Here is a 25,022-nt window from a genome sequence, read left to right as displayed (position 1 = left end):
AACTGATATGAAGTTCCTATAGATATTTGACTGGAAGTAAGTCAATACTAACTTGAAATAACTCGTGATAAATTAAAGGTATGATAAGGTTAAGATAAACAGCAACTACTAAATAACGCAAATTTTAGGGGAAATAAAATAGTATACTAAAAAAATAATTGCTTACCACAAAAGAAGGCAATAAAAGAGGAATAGTAGAGATGGGATAGATAGCAGATAGCAAAATGGCAGATCTGTATCCAATCATATCAGTGCTTATATTAAATATGAGGCAACTAAACAAAAGGCAGATTCTCAGATTGGATACGAAAAAGCAAGTTCCACCTAAATGGTATCTATAAGTGATATACTTTAAATTCAGAACCAAAAAGATGGATAGTAAAAGGATGAAAAAAGATATACGAAGCAAACTGTAAACATAAGAGATGTGGAGTGATTATATTAATATCAGACAATGTAGTTAAAACAAATATTACTGGAGACAAATGAGGACTTTTCATAATGATGAGAGTTAATACTGCAGTAAGATAAAAAAATTACAAATGTGTATTCTAACACTAGAGCTCTAAAATACATGAAGCAGGGACTTCCCTTGTGGTCCAGTGGCTAAGTCTTCGTGCTTCCATTGCAGGGGGCCTGGGTTCAAACCCTGGTCAAGGAACTAGATCCTGCATGCATGCCGTAACTAAGAGTTCTCATGCTGCAACTAAGAAGTCCGCATACCTCAAAAGATCCCATGTGCTGCAACCAAGACCTGGTGCAGCCAAAAAAAAAAAAAAAAAATCTTAAAAAATAAAATACATGAAGCAAAATGTTCAGAATTAAAAGGAAAAATAGGTAAATCAATGATTATAGTTGGGGATTCAATACTCTTCTTGGAATAGTTGACAGAATAAGTAGATAGAAAATTTGTAAGGATATAAAACATTGAAAAACATTGTCAAGCAATTTGACCTAATTGACAAGAGCAGAATCATGTTCTTTTCAAGTAAACATGGAATACTCACCAAGATAAACCATGTGCTCAGTACATTTAATACATTTATTTATTTTTCAATTTTATTTTATTTTTTTATACAGCAGGTTCTTATTAGTTATTTTATACATATTAGTGTATATATGTGAATCCCTATCTCCCAATTCATCCCCCCACCTGCCACCGTCCCGACTTGGTGTCCATACGTTTGTTCTCTACATCTGTGTCTCTATTTCTGCCTTGCAAACCGGTTCATCTGTACCATTTTTCTAGATTCCACATATATGTGTTAATATATGATATTTGTTTTTCTCTTTCTGACTTACTTCACTCTATGACAGTCCCTAGGTCCATCCACATCTCTACAAATGACCCAATTTCATTCCCTTATGCCTGAGTAATATTCCATTGTATATATGTACCACATCTTCTTTATCCATTCTTCTGTCAGTAGGCATTTAGGTTGCTTCCAAGACCTGGCTATTGTAAATAGTGCTGCAGTGAACATTGGGGTGCATGTGTCTTTTTGAATTATGGTTTTCTCTGGGTATATGCCCAGTAGTGGGATTGCTGGGTCATATGGTAATTCTATTTTTAGTTCTTTAAGGAACCTCCATACTGTTCTTCATAGTGGCTGTATCAATTTACATTCCCACCAACAGTGCAAGAGGGTTCCCTTTTCTCCACACCCTCTCCAGCATTTGTTGTTTGTAGATTTTCTGATGGTGGCCATTCTGATCAGTGTGAGGTGATACCTCATTGTAGTTTTGATTGGCATTTCTCTAATAATTAGTGATGCTGAGCAGGTTTTCAAGTGCCTCTTGACCATCTGTATGTCTTCTTTGGAGAAATGTCTGTTTAGGTCTTCTGCCCATTTTTTTGACTGGGTTTTTTTTTTTTTTTTTTTTTAATATTGAGCTGCATGAGCTGTTTGTGTATTTTGGAGATTAATCCTTTGTCCATTGATTCGTTTGCAAATATTTTCTCCCATTCTGAAGGGTTGTCTTTTCATTTTGTTTATAGTTTCCTTTGCTGTGCAAAAGCTTTTAAGTTTCATTAGGTCCCATTTGTTTATTTTTGTTTTTATTTCCATTACTCTAGGAGGTGAGTCAAAAAAGATCTTGCTGTGATTTATGTCAAAGCATGTTTTACCTATGTTTTCCTCTAAGTTTTATAGTGTCCAGTCTTACATTTAGGTCTTTAATCCATTTTGAGTTTATTTTTGTGTATGGTGTTAGGGAATGTTCTAATTTCATACTTTTACATGTAGCTGTCCAGTTTTCCCAGCACCACCTGTTGAAGAGACTGTCTTTTTTCCATTGTATATCCTTGCCTCCTTTGTCATAGATTAGTTGACTGTAGGTGTGTGGGTTTATCTCTGGGCTTTCTATCCTGTTTCATTGATATATATTTCTGTTTTTGTGCCAGTACCATATTCTCTTGGTTACTGTCACTTTGTAGTATAGTCTGAAGTCAGGGAGTCTGATTCCTCCAGCTCCATTTTTCTTTCTCAAGATTGCTTTGGCTATTCCGGGTCTTTTATGTCTCCATACAAATTTTAAGATTTTTTGTTCTAGTTCTCTAAAACATGCCATTGGTAATTTGACAGGGATTGCATTGAATCTGTAGATTGCTTTGGGTAGTAGAGTCATTTTCACAATGTTGCTTCTTCTAATCCAAGAACATGGTATATCTCTCCATCTGTTTGTGTCATCTTTGGTTTCTTTCATCAGTGTCTTATAGTTTTCTGAGTACAGGTCTTTTACTTCCTTAGGTAGGTTTATTCCTAGGTATTTTATTCTTTTTGTTGTGATGGTGAATGGGATTGTTTCCTTAATTTCTCTCTGATCTTTTGTTGTTAGTGTATAGGAATGCAAGAGATTTCTGTGCATTAATTTTGTATCCTGAAACTTTACCAAATTCATTGATTAGCTCTAGTAGTTTTCTGGTAGCATCTTTAGGATTCTGTATGTATAGTATCATGTCATCTGCAAACAGTGACAGTTTTACTCTTCCAATTTGTATTCCTTTTATTTCTTTTTCTTCTCTGATTGCTGTGGCTAGGACTTCCAGAACTACGTTAAATAATAGTGGTGAAAGTGGACATCCTTGTCTTCTTCCTGATCTTAGAGGAAGTGCTTTCCGTTTTTCATCATTGAGAGTGATGTTTACTGTGGGTTTGTCATATATGGCCTTTGTTATCTTGAGGTAGGTTCCCTCTGTGCCCACTTTCTGGTGAGTTTTTATTATAAATGTGTATTGAATTTTGTCAAAAGCCTTTTCTGCATCTGTTGAGATGATTGAAGATCTTTATCCTTCAATTTGATAATATGGTGTACCACATTGATTGATCTGCATATATTGAAGAATCCTTGCATCCCTAGGATAAATCCTACTTGATCATGGTGTATGATCATTTTAATGTGTTGTTGGATTCTGTTTGCTAGTATTTTGTTGAGGATTCTTGCATCTATATTCATCAGTGATATTGGTCTGTAATTTTCTTTTTTTTTATAGTATCTTTGTCTGGTTTTGGTATCAGGGTGATGGTGGCCTCATAGAATGAGTTTGGGAGTGTTCCTTCCTCTGCAATTTTTGGAAGAGTTTGAGAAGGATGGGTGTTAGGTCTTCTCTAATTGTTTGATAGAATTCACCTGTGGTCCTGGGCTTTTGTTTGTTGGAAGATTTTTAATCACAGTTTCAATTTCATTGCTTGTGATTGGTCTGTTCATATTTTCTGTTATTTCCTGCCTCAGTCTTGGAAGGTTATACTTTTCTCAGAAATTGTTCATTTCTTCCAGGTTGTCCATTTTATTGGCATAGAGTTGCTTATAGAAGTCTCTTATGATGCTTTGTATTTCTGCGGTGTCCACTGTAACTTCTCCTTTTTCATTTCTAATTTTATTGATTTGAGTCCTCTCCCTCTTTTTATTGAAGAGTTTGGCTAAAGGTTTATCAATTTTGTTTTCAAAGAGCCAGCTTTTAGTTTTATTGATCTTTGCTACTTTTTTCTTTGTTTGTTTCATTTATTTCCGCTCTGCTCTTTATGATTTCTTTCCTTCTGCTAACTTTGGGTTTTGTTTGTTCTTCTTTCTCTAGTTCCTCTAGATGTAAGGTTAGATTGTTTATTTGAAATTTTTCTTGTTTCTTGAGGTAGGACTGTATTGCTATAAACTTCCCTCTTAGAACTGCTTTTGCTGCATCCCATAAGTTTTGGATCGTCCTGTTTTCATTGTCATTTGTTTCTAGGTATTTTTTGATTTCCTCTTTGATTTCTTCAGTGATCTCTTGGTTATTTAGTAATGTATTGTTTAGCCTCCATGTGTTAGTGTTTTTTATGTTTTTTTTCCCTGTAATTGATTTCTAATCTCATAGCATTGTGGTCGAAAAGTTGCTTGTTATGATTTCAATTGTCTTAAATTTACCGAGGCTTGATTTGTGGCCCAAGATACGATCTATCCTGGAGAATGTTCTGTGTGCAGTTGAGAAGAAAGTGTAATCTGCTGTTTTCAGATGGCATGTGCTATAAATATCAATTAAATCTGTCTGATCTGTTGTGTCATTTAAAGCTTGTGTTTCCTTATTAATTTTCTGTTTGGATGATTTGTCCATTGGTGTAAGTGAGGTGTTAAAGTCCCCCACTTTTATTGTGTTACTGTCAATTTCCTCTTTTATAGCTGTTAGCATTTGCCTTATGTACCGAGGTGCTCCTATGTTGGGTGCAGATACATTTATAATTGTTTTATCTTCTTCTTGGATTGGTCCCTTGACCATTGTGCAGTTTCCTTCCTTATCTCTTGTAACATTCTTTATTTTAAAGTCTATTTTATCTTATATGAGTATTGCTACTCCAGCTTTCTTCTGATTTCCATTTGCATGGAATATCTTCTTCCATACCTTCACTTTCAGTCTGTATGTGTCCCTAGGTCTGAAGTGGGTCTCTTGTAGACAGCATATATATGGGTCTTGTTTTTGTATCCATTCAGCAAGCCTGTGTCTTTTGGTTGAAGCATTTAATCCATTTACATTTAAGGTAATTATTGATATGTATGTTCCTATTACCATTTTCTTAATTGTTTTGGGTTTGTTTTTGTAGGTTCTTTTCTTCTCTTGTGTTTCCCACCAAGAGAAGTTTCTTTAGCATTTGTTGTAAAGCTGGTTTGGTGGTGCTGAATTCTCTTAGCTTTTGCTTGTCTGTAAAGCTTTTGATTTCTCCATCAAATCTGAATGAGATCCTGGCTAGGTAGAGTAATCTTGGTTGTAGTTTTTTCCCTTTCATCACCCTAAGTATATTCTGCCACTCCCTTCTGGCTTGTAGAGTTTCTGCTGAGATATCAGCTGTTAAGCATATGGGAGTTCCCTTGTATGTTATTTGTCGTTTTTCCCTTGTTCCTTTTAATAATTTTTCTTTGTCTTTAATTTTTGTCAATTTGATTACTATGTGTCTCAGCGTGTTTCTCCTTGGGTTTATCCTGCCTGGGGCTCTCTGCACTTCCTGGACTTGGGTGGCTGTTTCCTTTCCCATGTTAGGGAAGTTTTCGACTATAATCTGTTCACATATTTTCTCTGGACCTTTCTCTCTCTCTTCTCCTTCTGGGACCCCTATAATGTGAACCTTGTTGCATTTAATGTTGTCCCAGAGGTCTCTTAGGCTGTCTTCATTTCTTTTCGTTCTTTATTCTGTTCTGTGGCAGTGAATTCCACCATTCTGTCTTCCAGGTCCATTCTTCTGCCTCAGTTATTCTGCTATTGATTCTTTCTAGTGTATTTTTCATTTCAGTTATTGTATTGTTCATCTCTGTTTGTTTGTTCTTTAATTCTTCTAGGTCTTTGTTAAACGTTTCTTGCATCTTCTCGATCTTTGCCTCCATTCTGTTTCTGAGGTCCTGAATCATCTTCACTATCATTATTCTGTGTTCTTTTTCTGGAAGGTTGACTATCTCCACTTCATTTAGTTGTTTTTCTGTGGTTTTATCTTGTTCCTTCATCTGGTACATAGTCCTCTGCCTTTTCATTTTGTCTATCTTTCTGTGATTGTGGTTGTTGTTCCACAGGCTGCAGAATTGTAGTTCTTGCTTCTGCTGTCTGCCCTCTGGTGGATGAGGTTATCTAAGAGGCTTGTGCAAGCTTCATGATGGGAGGGAGTGGTGGTGGGTAGAGCTGGGTGTTGCACTGGCAGGCAGAGCTGAGTAAAACTTTAATCTGCTTGTCTGCTCATGGGTGGGGTTGGGTTCCCTCCCTGTTGGTTGTTTGGCCTGAGGCAACCCAGCACTGGAGCCTACCCGGTTCTTTGGTGGGGCCAATGGCAGACTCTGGGAGGGCTCACACCAAGGAGTACTTCCCAGAACTTCTGCTACCAGTGTCCTTGTCCCCTTAGTGAGCCACAGCCACCCCCTGCCTCTGCAGGAGATCCTCCAACACTAGCAGGTAGGTCTGGTTCAGTCTCTGTGGGGTCACTGCTCTTTCCCCTGGGTCCTGATGAGCACACTACTTTGTGTGTGCCCTCCAAGAATGAGTCTCTGTTTCCCCCAGTCCTGTCAAAGTCCTGCAATCAAATCCCACTAGCCTTCAAAGTCTGGTTCTCTGGGAATTCCTCCTTCCATTGCTGGACCCTCAGGTTGGGAATCTTGACGTGGGGCGCAGAACCTTCACTCTGGTGGGTGGACTTCTGTGGTATAAGTGTTCTCCAGTTTGTGAGTCACCCACCCAGTGTTTATGGGATTTGATTTTATTGTGATTCTGCCCCTCCTACCATCTCATTGCGGCTTCTCCTTTGTCTTTGGATGTGGGGTATTTTTTTTGGTGAGTTCCACTGTCTTCCTATAGATGACTGTTCAGCAGTTAGCTGTGATTCCAGTGCTCTCGCAAGAGGGAGTGAGTGCATGTCCTTCTACTCCGCCATCTTGAACCAATCTCCATTTAATACTTTTAAAAATAGTAAAATCATATAGAACATGTTCCCTGACATTGGCTTCTCCTTTTTTATCCCCCTCATTTTGTTGATTACGCAAGGCAAATTCTGAGATTCATTTTCACTTGGGTTACTTTACTCACAAACCTTACTCGGTTGATTATTTCCCTGTATGTCTCACATTGCCTTATAATTCTAAAGCCCATGTAGTGTTGATATTGCATACACACACACACACACACACACACACATATATACATGCTATACATACGTACACTTATGTGAACTAAATATATCTATATATTTATGTTGTATATATTTGGAAGTATTTGTATCTATTTACATTTCTCCCCCCTTTGTTGAGCTTGAAGACAGGGAGCTGTTCTGCACAATTTATTTCCCATAGTGTGTGTCCTAGGACATTTTGGATAGCGGCTATTCAGTGGAGGTCTCTAAGTTAATTGACACTAAGATGTATAATTACTTGACTCTAAAAGCATTGTTCCAATAATAGTGTAGAAAAGAAATGTTAAATTGGGTTTAATTTTTATTGAGATTCTTTTCTCTTCTTATCCATAATACAGGTACATCAAGAGAGTGTACACATGATTGAAGTCACAAGCAATTTGATTAATGAAACTCTAGCAAATCACCCTGAGTGGGCAAAGTAAGAATGTTGTTTTGAGAAAAATAGAGATGGATGGCCAAGGTTCTATGTCTGTTTGCATGAAATGATCTTCATTGATACAGTTACCTTGGAAGAGAAAAGAAATTTGCCAAGGCTTTGATGAATGTTGTCATTTTTGTATAAAAATAACATGTAATGGGATGGTGGGGAGGGGGGAGTTCGTATATATGAATTGAGATTCACAGTTTTCCCCATGTTTGTGACTTATTAAGCTTTCACCTACATTGTGTTATGTGTTCCTCAGTAGGTTGAAGAGATTATCCCCATTTCACAGATGAGGAGGCAGGATCAAAGGCTAAGGAATTTGTGACAGTCCCCCATGGCACAGTCAGCAGTGTTCCCATATTGTATCGTTTTTGCGGCAGGGTTGCAAACTGTGGCTCAGGGCCAAATCTAGCCACCTGTTCTTATAGAGATTTATTGGAACAACTTATACCCATTCATTTACATGTTGTCTGTAGCTGTTTGGGGGCTACAAAGGCAGACAGAATTGAGTAGTTGTGATACAGATTATATGTTCCGAAAAGCCTAAAATATTTATTTACATTCTGGCCCTTTACAAAAGAAATCTGCCAACCCCTATCTTAGAGGATCTCTTTGTGTGCTTGTTTAATTTGGCTTCTGTGAGAGGGTTTTTATGTCTTTGAGGAGAGTGTTCAGCTGGACTACGCTGTTCACCTAATTGAACTTGATGACAAATTACATGACCTTTTTTACTAACGCCACGGTGGTCACTAATTTATGTTAGGAAATACTCTGCCAGTTGTAAGATTATAAATTGAGATTTAACTTGGTTTTTTCCTTTGACTTGACTTTATTTCTTTATATAAAACCTGCTTAGGACATTCCTTGAACTTGGTTTAGAATCATATTTAAATATTCTCAGAAGGACTTCTGTTATATTTCTACCCACTTATCTCCTATTACCCAGAGCATACTCAGTGCTTGTTCTCAATATTTCTGATTAGTTACAAACTGTAGTATATCCATTCAAATGAATAATACTTAGCATTAAACAAAAATGAACTGTCAGTTCATGCAGCAACATGGATGAATCTCAGAATAATTATGGTGAATGAAAAAAGTCAAGCAAAAGAGAGTCTATATGATATGATTCCATTTATGTTAAGTTCTAGAAAACACTAATCTAGTGACATATCAGTGGCTATCTGTGGATAGGGGTGGGTTCCAGGGAGGGAGTACAGAGGGGCGCAAGGAAACTTTTGAGAGTGATAGGTATGTTCATTGTCTTAGTGAAGGATATAAGAAGTAACATTGATCAGATTTTATTCTGTAACAGTCTCCCTCTGTGCTGTGGAGAAAAGGTGGAAGGTGTTCCAAGACTTGAGCCTCTTAGACCAGTTAAAAACTAGAGTAAAACTAGGTGAGAGGCAGTAAAGCTCTTAATTGTGGGCAGTTGTTGTGGAGTGAACAGGACAGACAGATTTGTAAGATCTTAAGGGGTTAGTTGGTGATTAATTGGGTATAGGAAAACGAAACCTAGCGTGACTCTAATGTTTCAAGCTTTCAAACTTAGTGGATGATGGTGGATTCACCAAGATAGGAAACAGAGAAGCAGATATGGTGGGAAAACTAATTCACTTACTTTTTACCTGATGAGTTTGAGGTGTTTATGGTAAGTGTCAACAGAGGCCTCTAGTAGGCTATTGATTATGTTGGTGTACAGTTCAGGAGAGTGATCTGGAGTGAAGTTAAGAAACTGGCAGCCTTAATTATCTCCTTAGAAGAGGGCTCTTTTTCTTTGGTGGTCATTCTTCTGTAGTGGAAGTAAGTCCAAAGCCCTTCTGTACTGGTTTTCAATTGTAATAGTACTATCTCTACTGTTGTTTTGAAGGCACACACAAACTAGGGAGCCCCAGATCAGAGTAGTTCAGAAAGTTGGTTGTTTTTGTTTTTAAATTTGGGAATAATTATAAAGTTCACAGGGACTTGCAAAGAAATGTATAGGGAGGTCCCCTGGACTCTTCGCCCCACCTTCTCTACTGTAGTTGTCATCTTGTATAACTATACAATAACAAAACCAGGAAATCGACATTTCATTAGTTTTACATGCACTTGTGTATGTATTTGTGCATGTAAATTATATGTGTTCTCTGCAGTTTTGTCATGCTTCCTGTTAGCTATCAACACCATGTAAAGATACAGAACTGTTCCATCACCACAAGACTCCGTCATGCCACCCCTTTTAGCCACACCTACCCTCTACCTCCTCCTCCAACATATTCCTAACCCTTGGCAACCAGTATTTTGTTCTCCATATCTATAATATTGTTGTTTGATGAATGATACATAAATCTAATCATAGAGTATGCAGCCTTGTGAGATTGGCTTTTTTCACTTAGCGTAATTCCCTTGAAGTCCACTGAAGATGTTGTATGTAGCAACAGTATGTTCCTTTTTATTGCTGAATAATATTCTGTGCAGGAAAGAATTTAAAAGCTATTTAGACTTCAGTAATTTGTGGGAGGTCTGATTCTTTTGCAGCAGATTAGGGGGGGTGGTCATGAATTAATAGTTTTCTTGCAAATCTCAATACTCAGTGGATTCTTGTCCTGAAGATGGCAGTTGACCATGTGGGAAATTCATGTGGGTGCTCTTAGTGGAGGTGATACAGTTAAGAATTGATTAGATATACTTTCTTCCAGTGTGGTACACATTTTGTGTGCCCTACATAGGTACCTCGACTTCCTGTGGATGTGCTTGGTGAGCTGAAGTATAAATTAGAAAGACTCAGGGTAGGATCAGCCTAGTAGAGCTTCAAAGAAAATGAAGGTGAAGTTGGAACACACCTTAATTCTTTTCCTGGACAGTATTATTAGTCTAGAACTCATTTTCTACTTACTACTCACTAGTCTCAAGCCTGTTGATTCTCAGGACCTGCATTAGGAGATGGCACTACGATGGTACTGAACGTCACTTAGCCCTGCCCTTACTTGGGAGGAACCCAGTAGATGAAGCTGTTTTAAATTGGGGCTGTTCTCTTGGTAGGTCATACTGTGATAGAGATTAATCTTTACCCAGGACGATGAGGGTAGGCCAGTCCTAATTGTAGGAGCTTGGTTTCACCTGAGGGATACCTTTTGACTGAGGCTAGGAGAGTTAGTGATTGGCTGATGTAGTAAATATCTGAAGCAAGAAGCTCAGTTTAGAGGCTGTGGTTGGCATAAGACCAAGGTGTGTCCCAGTTTGTCCCAGCAAAGGTTGCTCAGGTTGTTTCTGGCCCCATGTCTCCTAGAGGGCACTGGTTGTGAGGGGGTCTGGACCGAGCCAAAGCCTTTGACTTGGCCTCACAACAGCTCCTCTTTATCTGTTGCTCTTCGGACACCTGCATGAATACAGTGGCAAAGTGTTTTCACAGCAGCCAGCAAGATTTTTTTTATCAGGCCTAATAGATGTTTGTTAGTCATTAAGGATCTATCCAGATACCTCTGTGAATTTCACACTTTTAAATAATAATATAGGTTATAATTTTCCCCTAAAATGTAGTACCATGTAACTGAAAATATTCAACAGTCTCTTGAAACCACTAATGAATCTATAAATACTGGAATAATTTAAAAGCTACTTAATTTCTCCCAAGTCATATCTCTATTTAGAGATCCAAATTTCCTGTTCATATTATTATACTATAAGATTATTACATTTGTAAGTGTGTGATGTCTGTGATGTCAGTTAATGAGTGTTTAAAAAATTAAGCTCCAAGAGTTTGGTGCAGTGCACTATATTAGTTTTTCATTTTTTCTTTCTTTATTTTAAATTAGTTGGCTTCCTGAGGCTCAGGTAGTCCAAAGAGCCCTTAATTCCGCGGCTAACAATGTGTATCAGTGTGGACGAGAATGGATAACCCACAAGGTAAGGGAAGAGCCTCTTTTTGCATCTTTCTCTTTGCAGTGTCTTCATTGGTAGTGACTTCTTGCTTTGATAAAGCAAAAATGGAGATTCTCTTTAGAACAATTTCTATTTTTGAGATAGGCTTAAATCTGCAAGTCAACAAGCAATATATGATGAAATTAAACCTTCTGGATGATCATATTGATTAGTGCTGGTAGCCTGAACAATCTGAGAGGTAGGCCTTTTGTTTCATGTTCAAGATAGTTCTGATTCATTATTTGTGCTTTAGAACAGAATGATCACTAAGCTTGGGTGGACAAATAAGGCTTTGTGGAGAAAAAAGTATTAACACATATTATATTTTATTATTTACTGATAACTGTGCTTGGCAGTTTCCAATTTGTTTCATTTAATCTTTCCAAGAAACTTATTGTAGTCTGAATTATTTTATCCCCTTTATAGATGAGGAAACAGACTTAGCAAAGCTAAGTAAATTCCCTATGGTCATGTAGTAAATTGCAGAGCTTGGTTTCAAACTGAAAACTAATTCCAAATCCCTTGCTCTTTCTACTGTGTTGTGCTAGAAGTGTGTGCCCGGAACTGAGTTTAGTGCTTTAATATGGCACTTGAGATAAACCTTGAAGGAATGGAATGATAGGTCCTGGATGAATATAGAGAAGGAAGAGTATATTTTAAGAAGGGGTATTTATGTGATCCGAGATTTAGAGACAGGAAGCTGAAGCTCTGTGAAGGGGAGATGAAAGACAGAGGAGAAGGCACAGTTATCACAGCTAAGATCAGACTCCATGATATGGATTTGGGATATCTCTTTTTTTTCCTGCCTAGTTTTGCCTGTGGAAATGAAGGTAATTTGAAGTTTTAATGTATTGAAGTAATTAGGATTGTCTAGGGATTGACAAGATTTGTTGCAGTGAGATGTGTGCCAGAAAAAAGTATTAGTGTGTGATTTCTTATTTAAAATTCAAAAACAAAATCTCAAAAAAAAAGGTATCTTGGAAATGATATTGTACATGCAGTAATCTGCTAACCTGAGGATGGAATTGTGGTCAACTTAAAAGTTAAGAGAAAAATGTGTTACTGATCTTCCTGGGTCCATGCCAGATAACCAAATCAACTGTCAAATGGAAGTTTTAAAAAAAATATTTATTGAATAAATGAAGGATAAGTACAGTTGACCCTTGAACAATGTGGTGGTTAGAGGCGCTGACCTTCTCTGTGGTCAAAAAACTCCCGTATAACTTTACAGTTGGTGCTCATATACCTGGTTCCACATCCTCGGATTCAACCAACCACAGATTGTGGAGCACTGTAGTACATATTTAGTGAAAAAAATCCACATGTAAGTGGACCTGTGCTGTTCCAACCTGTGTTGGTCAAAGGGCCACTGTATGTGGATATACATCTCGGAACTATCATAGAAGAAAGATCCAGTCATTGCAGAAGGCTTTTAGACTTTTATATGTGTATATGCCTGACTTATTCTATGGAAAGCATAGTGTTTAATTTTTGAATTATCTGTTCAGGAGAAATTTTTATTCTGGAATTCTTACGTATTTGGGAAAAGGATAAAGAAGGGGAATTTGGATAGCTGGAGAAATGTGCCTTAGATTTTAAAGAAGTAAATTTCAAGTTACTTAGAGAAAAGATAGGTTTGAAACCTTTTGCTCAAGAGTCTAAAAGGAAAGACAGCTGAAGAGAGATGATATTGCTACGAAACATTATAAAATATTTGTGATCCTCATTTGCAAGACACAGGGATAATACATAAAAGCAACCATTGAATGTCCATTAACTGATGAATGGATAAACAAAATGTGGTATATCCACATACTGGGATATTATTTGGCCATAAAAAGGAAGGACGAACTGATACATTTTACAACATGGATGAACCTTAAAAACATTAACCTATGTAAAAGAAGTGGTCATAAAAGACCACATCCATTTATGTAAAATGTGTGGAAGAGGCATGTGTACAGAAACAAAGTAGAGTAGTGGTTTTCAGGGGTAGGGAGATTGGGGAGAAATGGGGGATTGATTACTAATGAGTATGGAGTTTTCTTTTGGGGGGATGAAAATGTTCCAAAATTGATTTTGGTAATCGTTGCATAACTGTGAATGTACTAAAAAACTGTTGAGTTATACACTTAAATGGGTGAATTGGAGGACCTTCAAGATAGCGGAGGAGGAAGAGGTGGAGACCCCCTTCCTCCCCACAAATACATGAAAAATACGTCTACATGTGGAACAACTCCTACAGGACACATACTGAATGCTGGCAGAAGACCTCAGACTTCCCAAAAGACAAGAAAATCCCCATGTACCTGGCCGTGTGGCTGACAGGGTCTTGGTGCTCTGGCCAGGTGTCGGGCCTGAGCTTCTGAGGTGGGAGAGCCGAGTTTAGGACATTGGACCACCAGAGACCTCCCTGCACCATGTAATATCAATCGGTGAGAGCTCTCCCAGAAATCTCTGTCTCAACGCTAAGACCCAGCTCCATGCAACGGCCAGCAAGCTCCAGTGTTGGATGCCCCATGCCAAACAACTAGCAAGACAGGAACACAACCCCACCCATTAGCAGAGAGGCTGACTAAAATCATACTAAGTTCACAGCACCCCAAAACACAGCACCGGACGTGGCCCTGCCCACCAGAAAGACAAGATCCAGCCCCACCCACCAGAACACAGGCACCAGTCCCCGCCACCAGGAAGCTTACACAAGCCACTGAACGAACCTCACCCACTGGGGGCAGACACCAAAAACAACGGGAACTATGAACCTGCAGCCTGCAAAAAGGAGACCCCAAACGCAGTAAGTTAAACAAAATGAGAAGACAGAGAAATATGCAGCAGATGAAGGAGCAAGGTAGAAACCCACCAGACCAAACAAATGAAGAGGAAATAAGCAGTCTACCTGCAAAAGAATTCAGAGTAATGATAGTAAAGATGATCCAAAATCTTGGAAATAGAATGGAGAAAATACAAGAAACGTTTAAGAAGGACCTAGAAGAACTAAAGAGCAAACAAACAATGATGACCAACACAATAAATAAAATTAAAAATTCTCTAGAAGGGATCAATAACAGAATAACTGAGGCAGAAGAACAGATAAGTGACCTGGAAGATAAAATAGTGGAAATGACTACTACAGAGCAGAATAAAGAAAAAAGAATGAAAAGAACTGAGGACAGTCTCAGAGACCTCTGGGACAACATTAAACACACCAACATTAGAATTATAGGGGTCCTAAAGAAGAAGAGAAAAAGAAAGGGTCTGAGAAAATATTTGAAGAGATTAGAGTTGAAAACTTACCCTAACATGGGAAAGGAAATAGTCAAGTCCAAGAAGCACAGAGAGTCCCATACAGCATAAATCCATGGAGAAACACGCCAAGACACATATTAATCAAAGTATCAAAAACTAAATACAAAGAAAAAATATTAAAAGCAGCAAGGGAAAAGCAACAAATAACCTGCAAGGGAATCCCCATAAGGTTAACAACTGATCTTTCAGCAGAAACTCTGTAAACCAGAAGGGAGTGGCAGGACATATTTAAAGTGATGAAAGGGAAAAACCTACAACCAAGGTTACTCTACCCAGCAAGGATCTCATTCAGATTCGATGGAGAAATTAAAACCTTTACAGACAAGCAAAAGTTAAGAGAATTCAGCAACACCAAACGAGCTTTACAACAAATGCTAAAGGAACTTCTCTAGGAAGGAAACACAAGAGAAGGAAAAGACCTGCAATAACAAACCCAAAACAATTAAGAAAATGGGAATAGGAACATACATATCGGTAATTACCTTAAATGTAAATGAATTAAATGCTCCAACCAAAAGACATAGACTGGCTGAATGGATACAAAAACAAGACCCATATATATCCTGTCTACAAGAGACCCACTTCAGACCTAGGGACACATACAGACTGAAAATGAGGGGATAGAAAAAGATATTCCATGCAAATGGAAATCAAAAGAAAGCTGGAGTAGCAATTCTCATACCAGAAAAAATAGACGTTAAAATAAAGACTATTACAAGAGACAAAGAAGGACACTACATAATGATCAAGGGATCAACCCAAGAAGATATAACAATTGTAAATATTTATGCACCCAACATAGGAGCACCTCAATACATAAGGTAAAGGCTAACAGCCTTAAAAGGGGAAATTGACAGTAACACAGTCATAGTAGGGGACTTTAACACCCCACTTTCACCAATGGACAGATCATCCAAAATGAAAATAAATAAGGAAACACAAGCTTTAAATGACACATTAAACAAGATGGACTTGATTGATATTTATAGGACATTCCATCCAAAAACAACAGAATAATACACTTTTTTTTAACATCTTTATTGGAGCATAATTGCTTTACAATGGTGTGTTAGTTTCTGCTTTATAACAAAGTGAATCAGTTATACATATACATATGTCCCCATATCTCTTCCCTCTTACATCTCCCGCCCTCCCACCCTCCCAATCCCAGCCCTCTATGTGGTCACAAAGCACCCAGCTGATCTCCCTGTGCTATGCGGCTGCTTCCCACTAGCTATCTATTTTACGTTTGGTAGTGTATATATGTCCATGCCACTCTCTCACTTTGTCCCAGCTTCCCCTTCCCCTTCCCCATATCCTCAAGTCCATTCCCTAGTAGGTCTGCATCTTTTTTTTTGTCATCAGGGAATTTTTATTATTATTATTATTATTATTATTATTTACATCTTTATTGGAGTATAATTGCTTTACAATGGTGTGTTAGTTTCTGCTTTATAACAAAGTGAATCAGTTATACATATACATATATTCCCATATCTCTTCCCTCTTGCGTCTCCCTCCCTCCCACTCTCCCTATCCCACCCCTCTAGGTGGCCACAAAGCACCGAGCTGGTCTCCTCCCTATGCTATGCAGCTGCTTCCCACTAGCTCTCTGTTTTACGTTTGGTAGTGTATATATGTCCATGCCACTCTCTCACTTTGTCACAGCTTACCCTTCCCCCTCCCCATATCCTCAAGTCCATTCTCTAGTAGGTCTGCATCTTTATTCCCATTTTGCCCCTAGGTTCTTCATGACCTTTTTTTTTTTTTTTTTACATTCCATATATATGCATTAGCAAACAGTATTTGTTTTTCTCTTTCTTACTTACTTCACTCTGAATGACAGTCTCTAGGTCCATCCACCTCACTACAAATAACTCAATTTCATTTCTTTTTATGACTGAGTAATATTCCATTGTATATATGTGCCACATCTTCTTTATCCATTCATCTGTTGATGGACACTTAGGTTGTTTCCATGTCCTGGCTATTATAAATAGAGCTGCAGTGAACGTTTTGGTACATGACTCTTTCTAAATTATGGTTTTCTCAGGGTATATGCCCAGTAATGGGATTGCTGGGTTGTATGGTAGTTCTATTTGTAGTTTTTTAAGGAAACTCCATACTATTCTCCATAGTGGCTGTATCAATTTACATTCCCACCAACAGTGCAAGAGGGTTTCCTTTTTTGCACACCCCCTCCAACATTTATTGTTTGTAGATTTTTTGATGATGGCCATTCTGACCAGTGTGAGATGATACCTCATTGTAGTTTTGATTTGCATTTCTCTAATGATTAATGATGTTGAGCATTCTTTCGTGTGTTTGTTGGCAATCTGTATATTTTCTTTGGAGAAAATGTGTATTTAGGTCTTCTGCCCATTTTTGGATTGGGTTGTTTGTTTTTTTGATACTGAGCTGCATGAACTGCTTGTAAATTTTGGAGATTAATCCTTCCTCAGTTGCTTCCTTTGCAAATATTTTCTCCCATTCTGAGGGTTGTCTTTTGGTCTTGTTTATGGTTTCCTTTGCTGTGCAAAAGACTTTAAGTTTCATTAGGTCCCATTTGTTTATTTTTGGTTTTATTTCCATTTTTCGAGGAGGTGGGTCAAAAAGGATCTTGCTGTGATTTATGTCATAGTGTTCTGCCTATGTTTTCCTCTAAGAGTTTGATGGTGTCTGGCCTTACATTTAGGTCTTTAATTCATTTTGAGTTTACTTTTGTATATGGTGTGTTCTAATTTCATTCTTTTACGTGTAGCTGTCCAGTTTTACCAGCACCACTTATTGAAGAGGTTGTCTTTTCTCCACTGTATATTCTTGCCTCCTTTATCAAAGATAAGGTGACCATATGTGCGTGGGTTTATCTCTGGGCTTTCTATACTGTTCTATTGATCTATATTTCTGTTTCTGTGCCAGTAGCCTACTGTCTTGATTACTGTAGCTTTGTTGTATAGTCTGAAGTCAGGGAGGCTGATTCCTCCAGCTCCGTTTTTTTTCTCAATATTGCTTTGGCTATTCGGGGTCTTTTGTGTTTCCATACAAATTGTGAAATTTTTTGTTCTAGTTCTGTGAAAAATGCCAGTTGTAGTTTGATAGGGATTGCATTGAATATGTAGATTGCTTTGGGTAATAGAGTCATTTTCACAATGTTGATTCTTCCAATCCAAGAACATGGTATATCTCTCCATCTGTTTGTATCATCTTTAATTTCTTTAATCAGTGTCTTATAGTTTTCTGCAGACAGGTCTTTTGTCTCCTTAGGTAGACATACAGAGTGAAGTAAGTCAGAAAGAGAGAAACAAATACTGTATGCTAACACATATGTATGGAATCTAAAAAAAAAGAAATATGGTTCTGATGAACCTATGTGCAGGACAGGAATAAAAACGCAGACCTAGAGAATGGACTTGAGGACACGGGAGTGGGAAGGGTAAGCTGGGATGAAGTGAAAGGGTAGCACTGACATATATACACTACCAGATGTAAAATAGATATCTAGTGGGAAGCAGCTGCATAGCACAGGGAGATCAGCTTGGTGCTTTGTGACCACCTAGGGGGGTGGTATAGGGAGAGTGGGAGGGAGATGCATAAGAGAGGGGATATGGGGATATATGTATACATATAGCTGATTCACTTTGTTACACAGCAGAAACTAACAGAACATGGTAAAGCAATTATACTCCAATAAAGATGTTAAAAAAAGTGATATATATAAAAATGAATGGTTGAATTGTAAGGTGTGTGTTATATATCAGTATAATTGTTTAAATAAAAAAGAACCATTGAAATTGAAGAGGTAGCTTTCCAATAAGCTCAGATCTTATCCAGCTAAGAATCATGTAAGAATTGGGTCCTAAGAACTAACGTGTAGAAAGGGTCAAACTAGGGGAAAAAAATGTTACACTCAGGAAAGGAAAAGAGTTTTTTATAGGGTGTGTTCAGGTATGAACAGAGAGGGTTCCTGTCTGTCTGCCCTCAGCCTCCTTTGTCAGCCATATCTCCCATGTCCTCTATGCATTGTTTGGGTTCTACTCAGACCTCCCAGTTTACTATTTTCTCAATATTCAGCTTACTTTTGTCATACAACATCCTTGCTTTAACTCTCCTTTCTACTTGTATTCTCTTTCTAAAATTTGTACCTAGAGATACTGCCCTGATACAGCAAGAGAATAAGTAATGAGCACATTTCCTCTGTCCCTTCTCTGATGACAAGAATGAAGAAAGTGACAACCAGTGCACAAACATGTCAGGCACTGTTCTAAATGCTGGCGAAAAGCAGTAAGCCAGAAAGAATTACAACTCTTCTGGAGCCTTACATTCCGGGTGAAAGGAGACAAACATTAAATGTGCAGACAAATAAAAGTTTCAGATCTGAAAGTGCTGTGACCAGAGTAAACAGAGTGATGTGGTAGAGAGTAACTCCAAGTGATGCTTTACCTAGAATGGCCAGAGAATGCCTCTGAGAAGGTGATGTTTTCACTAAGACTTGAATGGTGAGAAGGAGGCAATTTATGAAGGTCTTCGAAAAGAATGTTTCAAGTTGAGGGCATAGAAAATTCAGAGGCCCTGAGATGGGAAGGAGCTTGAATGAGGGAAAGAAAGGTCACTGTGGCTGGAATAAGGAATGTGGTGATGAAACAAGCCTTTAGGTCATAAAGAACTTGGGATTTTAATTTAGCTGCAAAGGACTTTAAAACAGGGATATGACCAGATTTAGGATATTGAAAGCTCATTTTGGCTGCTTTATGGAGAAGTGGGCAAGAATAAAGAAGGCAGGGAGACCAGTTGAAAGAGTATTCTGATAGTCCAGGTGAGATGTTGATGAGTTGGACTAAGATTGTAGAAGTGGAAATTGAGAGAAATTGTCATAATTGGGGTATGTTTTTGAGGTTGTCTTGACATGAATTGCTCATGGATTGGTTATGGAGTGCAAGGGAAGGAAGTTTTTGGTTTGTCTAACTAGAAGGATAGCTGTACACTTAGATGAAGAGAATTGGAGGTGGTAGTGGGGTGTAGGTGTTGCATGTAGATTGGTAATTCTGTTTCAGGGCATATTAAATATCTTAAGTAGACATACAATCGGACATACCTAGCTGGAGCTCAAGGGAGAGATCTGGGCTGTAGATGGAAGTTTGAATATCAGATAGTACCCATGTGATTGGTAGAGATGAACTGTATTAGTTTTGGTAGGGCTGCCATAACAAAGTACTATGAACTTTGTGCTTCAACAACATAAATTAATTTTCTCACAATTCTAGAGGCTACAGGTCCAAGATCAAGGAGTCAGCAGAATTGGTTTCTTCTGAGGCCTCTTTCAGCTTGGCTTATAGATGTCCTTTGTCTTCACATGGTCTTCCCTCTATGTGTGTTTATGTCCTTATGTCCTCTTTTTATAAGAACATAGTAATATTGAATTAGGACCTACCCCAATGATCTCATTTTAATTTGGTTACCTCCTCAAAGACCCTATTTGCAAATACAGTCACATTCTGAGGTACTGGCGGTTAGGACTTCAACATAAGAATTTAGGGGCGGGGGACACAATTAAGCCCATAACATGGCCTAAGGAGAGAATATAGCTAGAAGAGGACCAAATGGTAATTTCCTGCAGCACTTAAGCTTTTGAAGCTCAGAGAAGTGAGCTAGCAGAGAAGACTGAGGGCAGGTAAGATCAGAAAAGTCAGTAAGCATGGCTTAATTCTCTTAAAACCTGAAGAAGCTCTCAGAGACCTAAGAATAAAGGAAAGAAAAAAGAAGCAAAACGATGGGAGAGAGGAAATTTACTGGGGAAAGTGAGGAGTAGAGTTTAAGGAAAGAACATAACGTGGTTAGAGGCAGTTAAATAGGCTGGAACATTTTAGTTTGATTTGGAACAGATAGAAAGACCCAGCATGTATTAATTTTACTGAATTGTTGCCTGAAATATTAACCCAGATAATATCTGTATTTCTTCCAGCTTCATAAAATTCTTGGAGATAAGGTGAACAATACTGCCGTAATTGAAAAGCAAGTACTAGAACTTTGGGACAGACTGTATCATTCTTGGTTTGTAAAGGTAAGTTATTTTAGCTAAGCATTTCAGTTGTAAACGAATAGTGTCCTTTTATTTTATGGACTCATTGACTAGGTAGGATTGTGTTAACATTGGGATTTCATTTATTGACATTTTTAAGCCGCAAGTTCTTAAACCTCAGGTCACTAAAAGTCAGCTTGAATTGATGATTAGTCTCCATGGCAGACCCACCAGTCTCTCTGGTGTATCAGTATTCCATCCTCTGTGCATTACCATCAACAGCATCCCATCCTCTAGACCAGATTTGTACAGTAGAAATGTAATGAATGCAAGTCATACATGTAATGTTAGTTTTTCTAGTGGCCACATTTAAAAACAAACTAGGACAGGTGAAATTGATTTTAATAATGTATTTTACTTAACCCAGTGTACCCAATATATGTCATTTCCATATGGAATGAATAAAAACCTTTAATGAGATTTTACATATATATATTCCTATATATATATTATATATATATATAATTTTTTCCATTCTAAGTCTTAGGAGTCCAGTTTATCTTTTACACTAACAGCACATCTCAGGTTCTGGACTAGCCACATTTTAGGTACTCAGTAGCCATATGTGGGTAGTGGCTACTATTTGGGACAATACAGCTTCAGACTAAGCACTTTTCTCTTTGAGGAAGTGAAAATAGATCCAAAAGTTGAGAGATATTTATTTTATTTTAAATAAACCTTTAATGCTACTTGTGCTGATGTACTCCTATTTCAGAATTTCTGACAAAAAATAGCATCATTTTTCATTAAATATAAAAATGATGGTTTGAAAGCAGCTAGTTGTGCCGGGCTGTTCTATACACTGCGCTGGCAAGGCCCGTGGGCCATTAGGAGCTGTGCTGTGGAAGATGCCCATCCAGGGGAAGGAGATAGAGTGGGGCAGAGTTCGTGGTTGGTTTTTCCCTGGGTTGATCTAAACAGAAGAGAAACATAAATAAATCTCTTAACTTGGGGTTTGGGGGTAGGAGGGCTTGATTTAAACTTGAATTTGTTGCTCAGTGACCTGTTTGGCATTGTGTACTCTTGCCCCAGGAGGAGTCGAAGGAACAGTGATGGTTTTTGTCGGTTTCCAAAACTGGGAGTTAAAACTAACTGGGGGGGCTTCCCTGGTGGCGCAGTGGTTGAGAGTCTGCCTGCCGATGCAGGGGACACGGGTTCATGCCCCGGTCTGGGAAGATCCCACATGCCGCGGAGCGGCTGGGCCCGTGAGCCATGGCCGCTGAGCCTGCGCATCCGGAGCTTGTGCTCCGCAACGGGAGAGGCCACAGCAGTGAGAGACCCGCATACCGCAAAAAAAAAAAAAAAAAAAAAAAAACTAACTGGGGGATCTCTGGGTAGATATCTGCTGAAGAGCCAGACTATTGGAAAGGTTGTATTCACTTCTGCTGACTCTGGGGCTTCTGCTTACAGACAAACAGCTTTTACTGTCCCTCACCCCCTTTGAGCTTCACTTATGGTCCAGGGTGGTCAGTGTTTTTAAAGCATAGGTTTGTAAGTGGGTAAGTGCATTGCTTTCTTTACCTCCTTTACTAGGACCTAATGTCTTCATCGCATAATGAAGGCTGGCATCACAGTGCTGTTTGAAAAAAGTGCGAGAATGGAAACACAAGAATGTTAAGAATCTACTTCTATTTCTAAATTTTAACCTTACCAGTCACTTTGTTTATACATCACTCTTTCAAATCTGTTATTCCTGCATTTCTGCCAATGTAATTCTCTTCCAGATAGACAAGTTAGATTCCCCCCGACCCTTGTTTTCCCCTGTTTTATTGAGATATGATTGACATATAACATTGTATTGATGTTAGCTGTACTTTTTCATATTCTTGTTTCCCCCCTGCTTCCTTTAGCGTGTATGGAGGAGTAATAAGAGAGATGAGCAAAGGAGGAAAAAAGCAAAACTGGGGGACCAAGAGAAAGGTTACTGGGGCTAAAAGGAAAAATAAGATGAAAGTATATGCTGCGTTCGTGTTCAGTTGAACATACTGACAAGTAAAGTGTGTTCATGAACATACTTAGAAGGGAAGCATTTAAGCTAGGCTGAGACACAGTAACTAGAATGTAAACAGAAAAATATATTTCAGGTCTTTCGGTGGAGTTCTTTGTTGATTTCTTAAATAATACAAAGTTTTTCACCTTTGTGCACTTACTAAATTGCTCAAGTGGACCTAAAACAAAATAAGCTATTTATACCTCCTATTCTTTAGGTTAAGATGGAGATTTCATGTCTCAACTGTTCTATTCCATAGAATGTAACGCACTCTGGAAGGCTCAAAGGACACAAGATGCACGTAAATCGTCAGAATAGCTGGCTGGGAGACATTCTGGACTGGCAGGATATCGCTTCCTTTGTCCATGAGAACATTGAGACATTTCTTTCGGTAAGAAATAGTATTTATAGTTAAACTGGACTTAGGAACAAAAACAGAAACTCTAATTCCCAGTTTTCTTCACACACTGAAAGACCTTTCGGTACCCTGTTTTTAATGCCATGATATTTACAGTTTGGAGAGTTCGAAATGCACTAGAAGGATGTCCAAAAGCCATAGGCCTCAGGTGTAGCTCCCCGATGCCTCCTCTGTGGTTGAAGAGTAACCAAGAGATGCTGACTCAGGTAGCACACGTGATGCTGTGGCTCTCAGATTCTGAGATGGTATCCTTGTCCCCTAGGCTGACCAGAATGTCCCTAGTTGGACCACTAGAGAGGGAGCCACCTTTGGTGGGTGAAGCCCTTTGGCAGATGGAAATATGGTTCCAGTCACATTAGAGAAACTGGATGTTTAAAGGCTTCGCTTATTATCATCCCACCTGTCCTTCCCTCATGCACCACCCACCTCTGCCTTGTTTACCAAAGGATCAAAGGCAGCAAGGAACAGCTTGCTGTGTTGCCAAGTTTTAGCGACTGTTCTTCATTCCATAGCATATTTTGTGAGGTATCTTGGTCTGTGGCTTTTCACAGAGATGAGAAGACTTCTCTTGTGAATAAGCTTGTAACTCATCATGTTAATAAAAGGGGAGGTTTGCTGTGCTAGATATTTTTAAAATTTAATTTTTATCAAAATAATAGATGACCGGGCTTCCCTGGTGGTGCAGTGGTTGAGAGTCTGCCTGCGGATGCAGGGGACACGGGTTTGTGCCCTGGTCTGGGAAGATCCCACGTGCTGTGGAGCAGCTAGGCCCGTGAGCCATGGCCGCTGAGCCTGCGTGTCCAGAGCCTGTGCTCCACAACGGGAGAAGCCACAACAGTGAGAGGCCTGTGTACCGCAAAAAAAAAAAAAAAAAAAAAAAAAAAAAAATAATAATAATAATAGATGACCATAGCTGAAAGGTCAAAAATGTTTTAAGGTTTTTAATAAAAAATAGCGGTGCCCCTGCTCTGTGCTTTCTCACTTCAGTCTCATTCTCCAAAAAGAGCTCTCAATTCTTTTAGCTTTCTCTGTGTATTTACCTCTAAATTTCTTAAATAATGCTTATGCTGCTCTTTCTTGGTTTTACAGTATTTTGGCTTCCTAACATGGAAGATGAAGATACAAGTCCCTCAGTGCTTCCTTACAGCTCCCTTAGGGTTTTCTTACGACTCCTTTGGTCCTTTCACCCATCCCTGCACTCACAGTTTCCCTTTCTCCCAGTCGCCTAATGTAGGTACAACAGTTTGAAATTACATCTAGAAATTCATGTCCTTCAATTCTAAGAATGTTGTTTTTGATAATCCCTTCCCTCTGTTTTCTGTAGTCCAGTGGCTCTCAAATTTTGGTGTGAGGACTCCAAAGAGCTTTTGCTGATGTGGGTTCTATTGATACTTACTGTATTAGCAGTTAAAACTGAGAACTTTAAAAATATTTATCAATTCACTAAAAAATAACGTTACTTGTTGACATGAAGAACATGCTTGTTATGTCTGAAAAATAATCATTTTCCAAAACAAAAAAAATGATTTAGTGTGAAGAGTGGCTTTCTTTACATTTTTGCAAACCTGTTTAATGTCTGGTTTCTCATATTTGTTTCTGCATTCAGTCTGTTGGAATATGTTGTTTTGGTTGAAGTATATGAGGAAATCTAGCCTCACACAGATATGTAGCTGGAAAAGCGTGTAGTCTTTTAATAACCTTTTCAGGTCATCGTGACTATTCTTTGATACTACACCAAAACTCAACAAATGGTATTTGTTAAAGGT

The 25,022-nt window shown here is 38.4% G+C and overlaps 1 protein-coding gene across 1 annotated transcript in view; it reads left to right on the top strand.

Annotated features, from left to right (window-relative positions):
* The window catches only part of TMEM245 (transmembrane protein 245), a 102,413-nt gene that overhangs the window by 41,655 nt on the left and 35,736 nt on the right, over positions 1-25,022 (top strand). The window contains exons 8-11 of the mRNA XM_082611024.1: positions 7,472-7,554; positions 11,358-11,448; positions 20,732-20,830; positions 23,098-23,229. Coding sequence (XP_082467150.1) covers positions 7,472-7,554; positions 11,358-11,448; positions 20,732-20,830; positions 23,098-23,229 — 405 coding nt within the window. The remainder of the gene's footprint in view (positions 1-7,471; positions 7,555-11,357; positions 11,449-20,731; positions 20,831-23,097; positions 23,230-25,022) is intronic.

This window comes from Mesoplodon mirus (genome assembly GCF_964341445.2).
Source record: "Mesoplodon mirus genome assembly, chromosome: 1".
In the NCBI taxonomy this organism is placed as follows: domain Eukaryota; kingdom Metazoa; phylum Chordata; class Mammalia; order Artiodactyla; family Ziphiidae; genus Mesoplodon; species Mesoplodon mirus.
The sequence above is the reverse complement of the archived record's forward strand: the minus strand, read 5'-3'. Positions and strand labels throughout refer to the sequence as shown.